At 37.5% G+C, this 15000-nt stretch overlaps 1 protein-coding gene across 4 annotated transcripts in view; it reads left to right on the top strand.

The window, feature by feature from the left end:
- LOC115223268 (TWiK family of potassium channels protein 18-like) overlaps window positions 1-15000 on the top strand; it is a 61470-nt gene that overhangs the window by 37092 nt on the left and 9378 nt on the right. For all 4 annotated transcript variants that reach the window (XM_036512203.1, XM_029793772.2, XM_036512201.1 and 1 more), the window contains exon 2: window positions 1-691. This exon is cut by the window's left edge and continues 295 nt beyond it. In XM_036512203.1, the coding sequence (XP_036368096.1) occupies window positions 292-691 (400 nt within the window). In that variant the 5' untranslated portion in view covers window positions 1-291. The remainder of the gene's footprint in view (window positions 692-15000) is intronic.

The following is a 15000-nucleotide window of genomic DNA, read 5'->3' as shown; positions in this document are numbered from 1 at the left end:
CGCAACCAAACACATAAAGAATATTGGTTGGAAAGTCCACAAGTTCATAAATATATAATATTATAAAATATTATAATATATTACAAAATATTATAATATATGCACACATACAGAGACAGGCATTTATATATGTACTAATGCATATTAAGTTACATAATACACATGAATGCATATACATAGCTACGCAAGCACGCATGTTGTATAGATCGATACATATGCGTGTATTTAATTACATATACTTAGTGTAGAATATTACATGTATTTACTGAGTGCAAGAAATTAGCGGGAAGCATGTCTCAAAGCAAAGAAAAATCAGCATGTGTCAAGTCTGCTATGAAGTTTCTCTTCTCTCATATTGGACTCTTTGGAATGGTAATTGCTTACTGCGTGGCAGGGGCGTTTATCTTCGAACATCTTGAGAGGGAAAACGAAATTAAAAGCTGCAGGGATTCTTTTAAAGAATACACTTCAGTGGAAAGCAAGACTCTGGAAAAATTATTAGCAATTGAAAGTAACAGTCCGTCGAAGAAATCGGAGATCGAGCAGATTTTGAAGATTTTTCGCGACAGTGCTATGAATATTGGTTACACAGGAGAGGATTGCGACACCAAAGGTTTACCCGGTGGAAGTTCTTTATCATGGTCTCTACCAGGAGCTCTTCTTTTTGCTGTGACTATTGTGTCCACTATAGGTAGGTAACTAATTAAACAACACACTCATTATACACATTCACGCGCACCTGGTACATATATAAATATCTACATAGTATTAATAAATAGATACGTGTTTCAGGAAATCAACTGACAAGATTACACAATCCTTTGAGGGAATTGCGTAACAATATTGATTTACCTCATTAGTGTTTTGGGGGTTGTCTCTTGTGCTTCCCATCACTTATTTATATAGTTCCTCTTTTACTTGTTTGAGTCATTAGACTGCGGCCAAGCTGGGGCACTGCCTTGAAGAATTTTTAGTCGAATGAATCGGCCTCAGTACTTGTTTTCGTTTTCATTTGAAGCCTGGCACTTGTTCTAGCGGTCTCTTTTGCCGACCTGCTAAGTTACGGCGATGTATACAAAAAACAAAACCAAGTCTCCTTCATTGGAATTTCAACATCAACAACAGGCTATTTCTTGTATGCATCTATGTATGTATGTATGTATGTATGTATGTATGTATGTATGTATGTATGTATGTATGTATGTATGTATGCCTGTGTGCGAGTAGATTTGTATGTTTTCTGTATGTATTCTCATGCATATAGTTACATACCTAGACATGCTCATATATTTATTTAAATGATAAACTTCTGGAAAATTTTACAGACTTTTACACTTCCAGTGATGGATTCGATCTGTAGTCTTCGAATTCTGCTTTCTTCTTTCTGGCTTTTAGAAGCCTAATTTCTCAAGACTGGTATTTAGGCAGTGTGTTACATATCTCAGGGCCCCAATAATTACAGGTATAAACCTAAACTTGTATTCTGGATAGAATAACTGCAGATTTCTCAATAGTTCAGCACAGGTGTTCTATTTTTCACTGATATTCAGCTTTATGTTAACATCCGCTGAGCAGCAAATTTCCACAACTGTGCACAGTTTCTCTTCTCTTTTCCAAATCATTATATCAGGACTGTTGTGCTTGCATTTTATTGAGGTCTTCACTGGGACATTCCACCAGTATTCCTTTTTATTATAAGTGACTACAGCTTCTACTATATTGTGGGTTCTTATTTCTTTGTCCTCAGGATTACCCTTCCGACAGATTTCATTAGAGAGTGTCATTATATGTATGTATGTATTTATGTATGTATGTAGTGAAGGCGCGTGGCTTAGTGGTTAGGGTATTCGGTTCACGATCGTATGGTTGTGAGTTCGATTCCAGGCGACGCGTTGTGTCCTTAAGCAAGACACTTTATTTTATTTATTAAGCAAGAAACTTTATTTATTACTCCAGTCCATTCAGCTGACCAAAAAACGAGAAGCATCTGTATTTCAAAGGGACAGCCTTGTCACATTCTGTGTCGCACTGAATCTACCTAAGAACTACGTTAAGGGTACACGTGTCTGTGGAGTGCTCAGCAATTTACATGTTAATTTTACGAGCAAATTGTTCGGTTGATTGGATCAGCTGGAACATTCATCGTCTTAACCGACGGAGTACCAGTTTGTGTGTGTATAGATTAGAGATAGGTTTCTCTATATAGAACACACTTGGTAGTGCTGAAGAGATCTGAACTTGAGCAAGTTGAGGAGTAAACGTAAGGACGAACAAGTTAGGCAAATCGACAGACAAAGAATATTAAATACATTTAATATAAAAAAAAAACGTACACATGTATACATACAAAAAAAAATGTCCGACTTACACAAAATGGTAATTCCTGATATCGTTTCCATTCCGTGTAAGTCGGACTTTTTTTTTTATATCTATACATACGTACGTTTTTTAATTAAATGTTTTAATACGTTTTGTATATCGACTGGCTTGTCTTTACATTTACTCCTATATATATATATATATATATATATTATATATATATATATATATATATATATATATATATATATATATATATATATATACATATATATATATATATATATTATATATATATATATTATATATATATATATATATATATATATATATAATATATATATATATATATACGAGAAAAAAGCAACAAGAATGGATTAGTTTTTCAGTACAATTGTTTCATACAAAGACAAGCTTTATTAAAAGTTGCAAATATTGCAGCAAATACAAGTGTCCCGTACTCATCAGCCAAAACACATATGAGTTCTCCAAGCATCCTAGTGGATGAGGCTACACTCATGAAGTATCGGAGATAGTTCTATAAAAAGCAAATTTAGGTTGTAAGCAGACTTCCAAAGTTCTCAAATGATGATGCACAGTCTTATAACAGGTTTTAAAAAAGCTTGTTAGCTTCACAGAGAAGGTAAATCAATCCATAATGTAGGTGAAAATTACCGGAGATATGAGGAGATATTTCATACTCACAGACGATGAATCTATCCATGATTAATCTACAATGGATTAATCATGGATTGTGGATTAATCCATTCTTGTTGCTTTTTTCTCGTTTATAATCACCCCACATTATTGTATGATTAATACCATATAGTTTTCTGGTGCATCTAAGTTAAGTACCGCATTCAAGTGAATTCAATAGAACTGACTTGAATCTAATTGCTTTTACTATATATATATATACATATATATATATATATATATATATATATATATATATATATATATATTATATATATATATATATATATATATATATATATATATATATAGGCGCATGAGTGGCTGTGTGATAAGTAGCTTGCTAACCAACCACATGGTTCCGGGTTCAGTCCCACTGCGTGGCACCTTGGGCAAGTGTCTTCTGCTATAGCCCCGGGCCGACCAATGCCTTGTGAGTGGATTTGGTAGACGGAAACTGAAAGAAGCCTGTCGTATATGTATATGTATGTGTGTGTGTGTGTGTTTGTGCATCTGTGTTTGTCCCCCTAGCATTGCTTGACAACCGACGCTGGTGTGTTTACGTCCCCGTCACTTAGTGGTTCGGCAAAAGAGTCCGATAGAATAAGTACTGGGCTTACAAAGAATAAGTCCCGGGGTCGATTTGCTCGAGTAAAGGCGGTGCTCCAGCATGGCCGCAGTCAAATTACCGAAACAAGTAAAAGAGTAAAAAGAGAGTATATATATATATATATTCTCAAAAATTAAATGGTGGGGGTGGGTGGGCCTGCATTGAAAAGTGCGTCTGGACTGTAGTGAGAATAACAACTCATGGCATATATGGGTGTTATTAACCCCACTCAATGAAATATATGCTTAAATTCGTAGATACCAGATCATAGAACAACAGAGAGCATATAGTTTTTGCGTGAAAATTTTATAATTTGCCAGGGACGCTATCTGCATAAAAAATATGTAGTTAAATGCAAACTAACAAACTTAATGCAGAAAGCACGAATATTTTTTAATTGAATGAAATTCCACCACGTCTAATGTTTAAAAGAGAAATCATCAGATCACTAAGCCAGCCTCATAACCTACTGCACTTTTAATTAATTAATCTTTTAATTAATTTAAATTTCGGAGTTTTCTCCCTTATTATCCTGGGTAAGAAATGTCATTAATGTTATGTTTTAACTTTTATCTTTTACTTATTCCAGTCTTTGGACTGCGACCATGCTGGAGCACCGCCTTGGAAGGTTGTAGTCGAACGAATCGACCCAAGTACTTAGGTTTTTTCAAATTTAGTGTTTATTCCACCGGTCACGTACAATGAACGACTAAACTACGGGAACATAAACAAACCAGTGTCGGTTGCCAAGCGGTAGTAGAGAGCAAAGAGACACACATATGCATATATATTTGTGTTTGTATTTTATGTAGAGTACAAAATTAGCTTTTAATAAGAACAGTATTGACAGTGACTCCGAAGTTTCGGCCTGCTAAGCCTTCTTCTGAAGTTTAATGATGCCTTAGTCTTATGATGCTTTCGAAGTCCCTGTCAATGCTATTCTTGTTAAAGAATAATGCGTGTGTGTGTGTGTATGTATGTGTGCATATATACATGCATACATACATATACGACGGGCTTCCTTCCAAGGCCATTGTCGGAGATACTCGCCCAAGGTGCTACGCATTGAGACTGAACCGTGAACGTGTGGTTACGAAGTAAATTTCTTACCATACAGCCACGCATACGGCTTCTTCCATTTTCTTTTTATTACAGACGTAATTTCAATAAACAAAAACATTTTTCTGCGTCATAGTGTGGCTGTGTGGTAAGTAGCTTGCTAACCAACCACATGGTTCCGGGTTCAGTCCCACTGTGTGGCATCTTGGGCAAGTGTCTTCTGCTATAGCCTCGGGCCGACCAAAGCCTTGTGAGTGGATTTGGTAGATGGAAACTGAAAGAAGCCTGTCGTATATATGTATATATATGTGTGTGTGTGTGTGTATATGTTTGTGTGTCTGTGTTTGTCCCTCTAGCATTGCTTGACAACCGATGCTAGTGTGTTTACGTCCCCGTTACTTAGCGGTTCGGCAAAAAAGAGACCGATAGAATAAGTACTGAGCTTACAAAGAATACGTCCCAGGGTCGATTTGCTCGACTAAAGGCGGTACTCCAGCATGGCCGCAGTTAAAATGACTGAAACAAGTAAAAGAGTAAAAGAGATATACATTTATCCTCGCTTACCAAAGAAGTTTGGTTTTTAAAAAATCCCACTGATAAATGAAGCAGCATTATACGAATCGTGTACCTGTAATTAATTTGTAATTGAAACAAATAAGTAAATTCCTCGACACCAAACTCGCGGCTCACAGCAACGAAGCTTCCACCGTCACGCATTTTCTGGGCCATCTCTACGTTTTCCTGTGGAGAATACACTCGCCTGCGTCGTTTATTAGGATCAGGTACTTTCATAGTATTTCGCTTCACTGGTCCCAGATTTGTGGCCTCGAGTACGTAAATCCCATTCAAAAATACGCAGCCTCAAAGTACGTTCACAGTCAGAGTATTTGGGGTAGCAGAAGCATTCTGGGTGGGCTGGCAGAAACGTTAGCACGCCGGGCGAAATGCTTAGCGGTATTTCGTCTGCCGCTTTGCTCTGAGATCAAATTTCACCGAGGTCGACTTTGCCTTTCACCTTTTCGGGGTCGATAAATTAAGTACCAGTTACACACTGGGGTCGATCTAATCGACTTAATCCCTTTGTCTGTCCTTGTTTGTCCCCTCTATGTTTAGCCCTTTGTGGGCAATAAAGAAATTAGAAGCATTCTGGGTGATTTTTGCAGTGTGAGCGGAATCTTCACATGGTCGCCAATCCACAGTCTTACATAACAACTCATAATAAGGGTAACACGGTTCACAATTGAGCGTACCGTGTTATCCTGGATCTGAGGTGTATGAATCAGTGATAAACGAGGTATATTAAATATGTTATGCTTCCCTTAGTGAAGGTGCGTGGCGTAGTGGTTAGGGGATGGGGTATTCGGATCATGAGTTCGGTTTCCGGTGTGCGTGGTGTTCTTGAGCAAGACACTTTATTTCACCATGCTCCAGTCCACTCTCTGCTGAGTGACACTAGTACTTCAAAGAGCCAGCCTTATCACATCTTGTATCACGTTGAAGCTTCCTGAGAAATATGTTAAGGGCACCGGTGTCTGTGGTGTGCTCAGCCACTTGCACGTTAATTTCACGAGTAAGCTATTCGGTTGATCGGATGAACTGGAATCCTCGTCGTCGTAACCAACGAAGTGCCAGATTATTTTTATGCACCCTTAAATATATGTCCTTGATGGAGAAGGTGTCCCTGAGAAAATGTTCAAAGTTATTTTTTTATGAATATTTGTTTTTACTTAAATGGTCGTGTGGTTAAGAAGTTCGCTTTGCGTCCAAGCGCTTTCATGTTCGGTCTCACTTCATGGCCCCTTGGATACGTGTCTTCTACAATAGCATTGGACTGACCAATACCCGTCATATATATATATAAATATATATATATATTATATATATATATATATATATATATATATATATATATGTAATTAATTTGTAATTGAAACAAGTAAGTAAATTCATTGACACCAACAAATGAATACTCGTCGCCGAGCGACAGGGATCCTGCACCATCTTCCTATCTATCTATCTATCTATCTATCTATCTATCTATCTATCTATCTATCTCTCTCTCTCTCTCTCTCTCTCTCTCTATATATATATATATATATATATATATATATATATACATATATATATATATATCTGTGTGTGTGTGTGGTGTGTGTGTGTGTGTGTGTGTGTTTGTGTGAGTGTTTGCATGTATATGTGTATATCTTTGTGTTTCTCTGTGTTCCCCATCACCGCTTGATAACCAGTGTTGGTTTGTTTATGTCCTCGTAACGTAGAGATTTGGCAAAAGACTGATAGAATAAATACCATAAGGATGTCGATTCGGTTAACTAAACCCTTCAAGGCAGTGCCCCAGCATGACCACAGTCCAACAACTAAACCCAAAGTGTCGTCCGTGCGCATGCTCTTTTCTATCTGTTTCTACGCACCGGGAACAGCAGCGCAGAGGCATAGAGATGCATAAAGCGATAAATGGAGGCAACGACCTCTGTGCATAAAATAACAATAATTTACGTTCAATAATACATCGAATCCATCTCGAATTGAAATAAAGCTTCAGTAAACAGCTCTCAGTTATTTGAAATCAATTCAATGGTTTTACACTCAGAATAGAATACCGAGGGCGATTTCATCGACCATAAACACATCCAAAACGTCTGGCTTTGAATCAAATGGCATATATCTATATTTTAATACAATATTACTTTCTACCTGCAGGCGTGCTAAAAGCTAAATGGCAACAACGATTGTTTTGTAGCTGCACGGTCTGGATTCGGTTCTAATGTGGCAAATCTTGAGCAAATGTTATTTTCTAAAGCAGATATGGGCAACCTTCTTTTCGTCTTTTGAGAAGCGGGCTGCATGAGACATGGATTGTCATCAGCTGGGCCATACTATTAAACAAAATCGAAAGTAATCTTTCGTTGGTTTGCTATTCACAATGTCTGATGGGCTGTTGTTTGTAAATGACTATTCTAAAAACCCCGCATCTTATAAGTGGAATTGGTTAGACGGAAACTATATTGAAGCTCGTTTGGTTGATGGTAGCTGTAATTCAAAGGTATAGCCTTGTCTCACACTATATCACACTGATTCTGCCTAAGAATTATGTTAAGTGTACTCGCATCTGCGGAACACTCAGCCACTTACACGTTAATTCAAGTGCAGATTAATACACTTGATCAAGCAAATGAATGCTCGTCGCCGAGCGACAGGGATCCCACAGCATCTCCCTATCTACATTTTGTACCACGCTCCAGAAATTTTATTCGAAAGAATAAAAGTCATAATTAAAAAAAAAAAGAAACGTTTAAATTTTCTCGTCTGTAAGATTTGAACTCAAAACGCAAACAACTGGAACCAATACGGCAAGAAACAGGGTAGCGATGCAGGGTAACGATTCTGTTAGTCCCCAGCCTTCAATGATTTTCTTTTTATTAATCTTTGCACGAATAGTAACTTCCTAACTATCTTTTGTTTCATGCTACAGAAAATACACCCGAGTGAAGAAACTGTTTAGTTAATATTTATATGAAAGGAAGGCGGCGAGCTGGCAGAAACGTTAGCACGCCGGGCGAAATGCTTAACCGTATTTCGCCTGCCGTTACGTTGTGAGTTCAAATTCCGCCGAGGTCGATTTTGCCTTTCATCCTTTCAGGGTCAATAAATTAAGTACCAGTTACGCACTGGAGTCGGAGTCGATGTAATCGACTTAATCCGTTTGTCTGTCTTTGTTTGTCCTCTCTGTGTTTAGCCCCTTGTGGGTAGTAAAGAAATAGGTATTTCGTCTGCCGCTACGTTCTGAGTTCAAATTCCGCCGAGGTCGACTTTGTCTTTCATCCTTTCGGGGTTGATTAAATAAGTACCAGTTACGCACTGGGGTCGATATAATCGACTTAATCCATTTGTCTGTCCTTGTTTGTCCTCTCTGTGTTTAGCCCCTTGTGGGTAGTAAAGAAATAGGTATTTCGTCCGTCTTTACATTCTGAGTTTAAACTCCACCGAGGTCGACTTTGCCTTTCATCTTTTCGGGGTTGATAAATTAAGTACCAGTTGCGTACTGAGGTCGATCTAATCGACTGGCTCCCTCCACTAAAATTTCGAGCCTTGTGTCTAGAGTAGAAAAGATTATTTTATCACTTTAAAGGTGGCCACCTAGTAGAATCATTAGCACGCAAGACGAAATGCTTAGCGGTATTTCGCCTGTTTCTACGTTTTGAGCTCAAATTCCGCCGAGGTCGATTTTTGCCTTTCATCCTTTCGGGGTCGATTAAATAAGTACTAGTTACGTTCTGTGGTCGATGAAATCGACTATCCCCCTCCCCCAAATTTCAGGCCTTGTGTTTATAACAGAAAAGATTCCTTAGCATACCGGGAAAATGCTTATTAGTATTTCGTCCGTTTTGACGTTCTTTACTTAAATTCCTCCGAGGATGCCTTTGCCTTTCATCCTTTCGCGACCAATAAAGTAAGTACCAGTCAAGTCGTGGTGCCGATGAAATCGACAAGCCCACTTCCCTCAAATTTCAGACCTCGTGCCTATAGCAGACAGTTTCATTTTATTATTCTAAGGCATCGAGCTGGCAGAATTGTTCGTGTGCCGAGAAAAATGCTTAACGGTGTTTCGTCTATCTTTACGTTCTGAGTTCAAATTTTGCCGAGAACGGCTTTACTTTTTATTATCTCGTGGTCGATAAAATAAACATCAGTTAAGTACTGGGGTCGATGTAATCAACTTAATCATTCAACGGTGGTGCTCCAGCATGACCACAACTTTAAGGCTGAAACGCTTTAAAGAATTAAAGAATTCCATCAAAATTACTGGCTTCTTGCCAAAATTTGCAAACACCCATTCATTATTTTTGTTTTCTTATCTTTATTGCGGGTTTGCAATATTCAAAGCTATCGATCAGCAGACTGTAAAAGGTTCGGACAAAGCGAGTTACGATCCATTTTTCTACCCTCTGCGCCCTGAGACCAAAATCCTGATGCGGTCATCCTTCAAATCACACATTAATGTCTTTCATAGAAAAGTAAATAAATAAAATAAGGACAAAATAAAAGCAGAAAGGAAAGACACTTTAGGTTATGTAATGTTAGTCTCACTGTAAGATAATGAATTGAAGAGACGTTAAAGCTACGGTTAGAAATCATTGCAATATCTGTAACAGCTTTTTTCCATTTTTAATTCAATTATATCCGAGGTCAACTTTGCCGCCCAACTTTTTGGGGCCATTAATAAGATAACAAACCTGTACTGATGCATCTTTCACTCCACTTGGCTATCGTTTCTGAGTAATCAACTAGATTAAGGCTACGAGCACAGAGGATATGCGTGTATCTGCTGGCGACAATTTAGTACTTAAAACCATTTGCGAAGACATAATACAAGTTGATCATGAATCTTTTGTAAGCAGAAGGTCAAAGCTTAAGTTTTCCTTTTCACGGCCCATCGTAGCTTTAGTTATGTACAATGTTTTGTGTTGTTTCTCGTTGTCTCTCATTGTGTCTTTCTTAGCAAGTCCGCAGAAAATCGGTAAAAAGATTGGTGAAACATTGATGTGAAACTTCTTCTTTGGGTCTTTCAGCCGACACGATTCTGAGGGTAGAGACGATAGACAGCCTCAATACTTGATCCCTACTTTATCTATGGAACCCAAAGGCATGAAAGAGCAAAGTAAACCTCAGCGGATTTTGAAATTAGACCGCAGAGATCCAGAATAAATAACGCAAGGTATTTCATCTCACCACGCTTTAGCGACTCTGTCAGTTTGATGCCTTCCTCATACAACGAAAAGAAACTACGTGATATATATATGTATATATATATATGTATATATATATATATATATATATATACGCAGCGCTTGGTAGTGCTACTGTAGTAGTAGTAGTAGTAGTAGTAGTAGTAGTAGTAGTAGTAGTAGTAGTGTAGTAGTAGTAGTAGTAATCAGAGTTGTTTATCCTCAGGTCGGCCCTGATCTATGATTAAAAAGCATTCCAGCAGTGACCATCCCTCTACCTTTCTGTGAGTAGAGAATTTTGGATCACATTATCTAGCGTGTTGTTTTCTAAGACAACTGGTTGTGATTTGAGACTGATTTGAGTTCCATTTCAGGGAGGTCTTGGGACTACTTTGAGCGCTCTTCGTTGGCGTTAGTATTTTATCTGTGTGTGTTAAACCTGGTGTTTTCATTAACTGTGTCTGTTTGAACTTTGTGTAATCATTTACAAGACACTTATTATTGAGATGGTTTGTTTTTCAGAAACTGGATTTCTCTTTTTCCGGATGATTATGTCAACCGGGCAAAATGCTTGGCTGAGTTTCGTCTGTCTTTTCGTTCTGAATTCAAATTCCGTCGAGGTCGATTTTGCCTTTATCCTTTCGAAATCGATGAAACAAGTACCAGTTAGGCTCTTGAGTCGATGTAATTGACTAGTCCCCTGCTCCCAGATTTCAGGCTTTGTGCCAAGAGTAGAAAGGGGTTATTATTAGGGGAACTTTGCCTTTCAACCATTCGTGGTCAATGAAGTAAGTACCAGTTGACTACTGGAGGTGGAAGATTTTTTACTCCAGTGTTTAAGGGCAATCAGATAATTGTTGAGGGCACTGATTTATACTCTGTATCGTCATCGTCACCATCATCATAAAAAACAACAACATCAAATATACCAGTTTGTGATATAAATTTATTTTTCCATAAATAATACTTTATAATATAGGCATTAGGCCAGCAAATTTTTAAAGAAAGAGGGCAATTCGATATCATTCACCTCAATAATTGAACGGTAAATTATAATATCGACTCCGAAGGAATAAAATTTAAGTTGATATTGGGTGGAATTTGAAGTATCGAAAGAAACACCACCGGGCATTTTGTCCAACGCCCTAACGATTCAGCCTGTCCAAATATTGACTTTTGACTTCAACCAGAATTCTGACAAAACAGTAGATTTTCAGAATTTCTCTGTATCTAAGACAACATTATATCTAGTGGTATTTAGCTTCGGTCGTTTACGATCTAAGTTCAATATTTCCTGTCATGATTTCATAAGTGAAGAAATATAAATACCAGCTATATACTGGGGTAATTCTTAATCGACAATACTATCTCCTTCTAAATTTGCGAAGCTTTGAAGCTTATGAAAAGTAATCGGTGCTTAGTTATCGCGCTGTGCGTTCTGAGTTCAAATTGCGCCAACTTCACAGCTACCATTTCATTCTTCCGGGGATGAAAGGTAAAATAATAACCAGAATCGCATACACCCTATCCTGCACCAATAATTTGTGGTCTTGTATCGATATTAGAAATCAATCGTTGTCTTGTTTTACCTCGATTGTATCCATCTACCTGTTGAGTCCTGAAAATTCACGGCGCACAATGTTTGACGTAAAGATTTTTAAATAAATATGCGCGCGCGTGTGTGTGTGTGTGTGTGCTGTAGATATCGCAACTGGAAAGAAATGTAGATAAAAAAAAAACAGTTTTGTTTGATGTCGTTTTGCATTATGCATTTTATCTTTCCAAAGTCGATAAAGTACACTCACACATGGCTCACTCACTCACACACTCACTCACACACTCACACACTCACTTATTCACTCACTCACTCATTCACTCACTCACTCATTCACTCACTTACGCACACACACGCACACACCTCTGTTAAGTACTGAGATCGATTGAATCGATTCTTTTCATCACTAACCAAACGCGTGGCCTTGTCCCAATCTAAAAAGAAGTAATCATTATCTTGTAAATATTCCTGCTCTTGCTGACAGCCCCGAGTTAATAGAGAACCGATAGCTCTGTATGGAAGAAAAACCTAATAGCTTTTAGCTGTCAAGGCATTTCAACAGTTACGATGTTACGACGCCATTTTGTTTTTCTTTTACGAGGTGGGGCAAGGAAGAAAATCTTATCTCATCTTATCTATTGTGAGGCGGTCGATTAAACTGAATGGGTCGGACGTCCGACAAAAGCCTGATGGGATTTGTTGCCGTTCTTCGTGATCTGTGTTCCAATCACGCTGAGGCCAACTTTAGCCAAAATGTCTTTCTTTCTGTAAACTATTGGTTTCAAATTTTGGTACAACGCCAGCAATTTCGGAGAATGTGCTAGTCAATTACATCGACACCAGTGCACAACTGGTACTTACTTTATTGATCTCTAAAGGATGAAAGGCAAAGTCGCCCACAGCCGCGGAATTTGAACTCAGAGTGTAAAGACGGACGAAGTGCCGCGAATTGTCCAGCATTCGTGGGCATATGGCGTAGTGGTTAAGAGCACGGCTTACTAACCCCAAAATTCTGAGTTCGATTCCAGGCAGTGACCTGAATAATAATAATAATAATAATAATAATAATAATAATAATAATAATAATAATAATAATAATAACAACAACGTGAACTTCCAACCTGTTGTCTCTTGAGGTCTCTGGGTGAGACTTGGAGCCAACTTGTACCAATATATAGCAAAAGTCAAACATAGAATAATAATAGTAATAATAATAATAATAATAATAATAATAATAATAATAATAATAACAATAATAATAATAATAACACCAACAACAACAACAACAACAACAACAACAACAACATCAAAAGTACCTCAGTAATTAGAACCCAGGTTCGAAATTTCCCCAAGACACCTGATGAAGGCTGGACGGTATATCAGCCGAAACGTTGTGTTAACAACAAACAAGATGAGGACAAATATCCATCAATTGTAAATAATGTAAATAATGTACATAGTTCCTTATCTCTTAAATATTGAACTGAACCGATGTTGATTTCTTTATGTTCCCGTAATATAGCAGCTCGGCAAAAGCGATCGATAGACTAAGTACCAGACGTCGAAAAAATAAATGCCGAGGTCGATTTGTTGGACTTCAAGACCTCCTTCCAAGGAATGCCCCAACATGGTCGCAGTCCAATGACTGAAACGAGTAAAGGATAAAAGACGTTCACGCGTGTATATGTGTGTATGTGTGCTGTATTCTGTGTGTGTGTGTGTGAGTGTGAGTGTATGTGTTATGTTGTGTGTGTGTGTGTGTGTGTGTGTGTGTGTGTTGTGTGTGTGTGTGTGTGGTGTTCAGGTTAGAAAGACAGACGACGGATTCCGTCCATCAAAAGATCGTGTTTAAACTTGCGACAACAGGAAAACCAAACTGATTATTACTATCAATGATAACATTAAGATTCATTGATTTCCTATTCATTAATCTTCACGCTCAACTTTCGAATGGTGATGCGCATTTCGATTGTATGTGTGTATGTATGTATGCATGTATGTATGTATGTATGTACGTACGTACGTATGTATGTATGTATGTATGTATGTATGTATGTATGTATGTATGTATGTATGTATGTATATTGAAATATCATGCAACAGCGCATATATATAGACGGACATACGCATGTAGCTATGGTACCCATACACACGGATGTCTTGTATACACACGTACAGGTACAAACGCGCGCTTGTGTAAGCACATGCATTTATATATATATATATATATATATATACATACATACATATACATGTATATAGATATGCATACATGCATACACACAAGCATACGCATACATATGTCTATATATATATATATATATATATATATATATATGTATATATATGGAAAAACAAGTCAAGGTAGGAAATGCTAAAATAATTTTATAAAAAAACATTTCAGTACCGGTTTCAGTCATTGAGACTTTTTCAACTGTAAGCATGGAAAACAATTGAATTTTGGAAAAATTAAAAGAAAAGTTTTTAAAAAGAATATTTGCATAGTATTCAAAAAGAAGGGGCATTTTCCTTGTTTCTGCTTGTCTCTGTCTCTCTTGTTTACTCTTGTGGGTTCGAGGTCGTTGTGAATTCTTGGTAGGGAAGAAGGAGAAGAAGAAGAAGAAGAAGAAGAAGAAGAAGAAGAAGAAGAAGAAGAAGAAGAAGAAAAAAGAAAGAGAAGGGGGGAATAAGAAGGAATGTAGGTAGTATAATAGTAGTAAGGTGTTAAATGGTCAAGTGACCTAAAATTATATGGATTCTAGCAGTGATTGAGACTGTTTTTTAATGAATTCTTGGGAATCTCTTGAGTGTATCATTTTTAACATTTGCGTGTGTGTTGTTCTAAGGCTGTGGTGGATATGTCGTTTGTTGTAGATGCGTCCAAAAGGGGTCTGTATCTTGTAATAAAGAAAGTCTCTTTACTAATTCGTTGGCTACAGGTTGTATCGTCCCTGAATTGGTAGAGGGGAGAAATTCTGAAACTTGAATTTTTGTTATTGGTGCAAATGTCTATGTGT

Source organism: Octopus sinensis, linkage group LG22, assembly GCF_006345805.1.
Source record: "Octopus sinensis linkage group LG22, ASM634580v1, whole genome shotgun sequence".
NCBI classification, from domain to species: Eukaryota; Metazoa; Mollusca; class Cephalopoda; order Octopoda; family Octopodidae; genus Octopus; species Octopus sinensis.
Note: the sequence above shows the minus strand (reverse complement) of the source record. Positions and strands in the feature narration are given on the sequence as shown.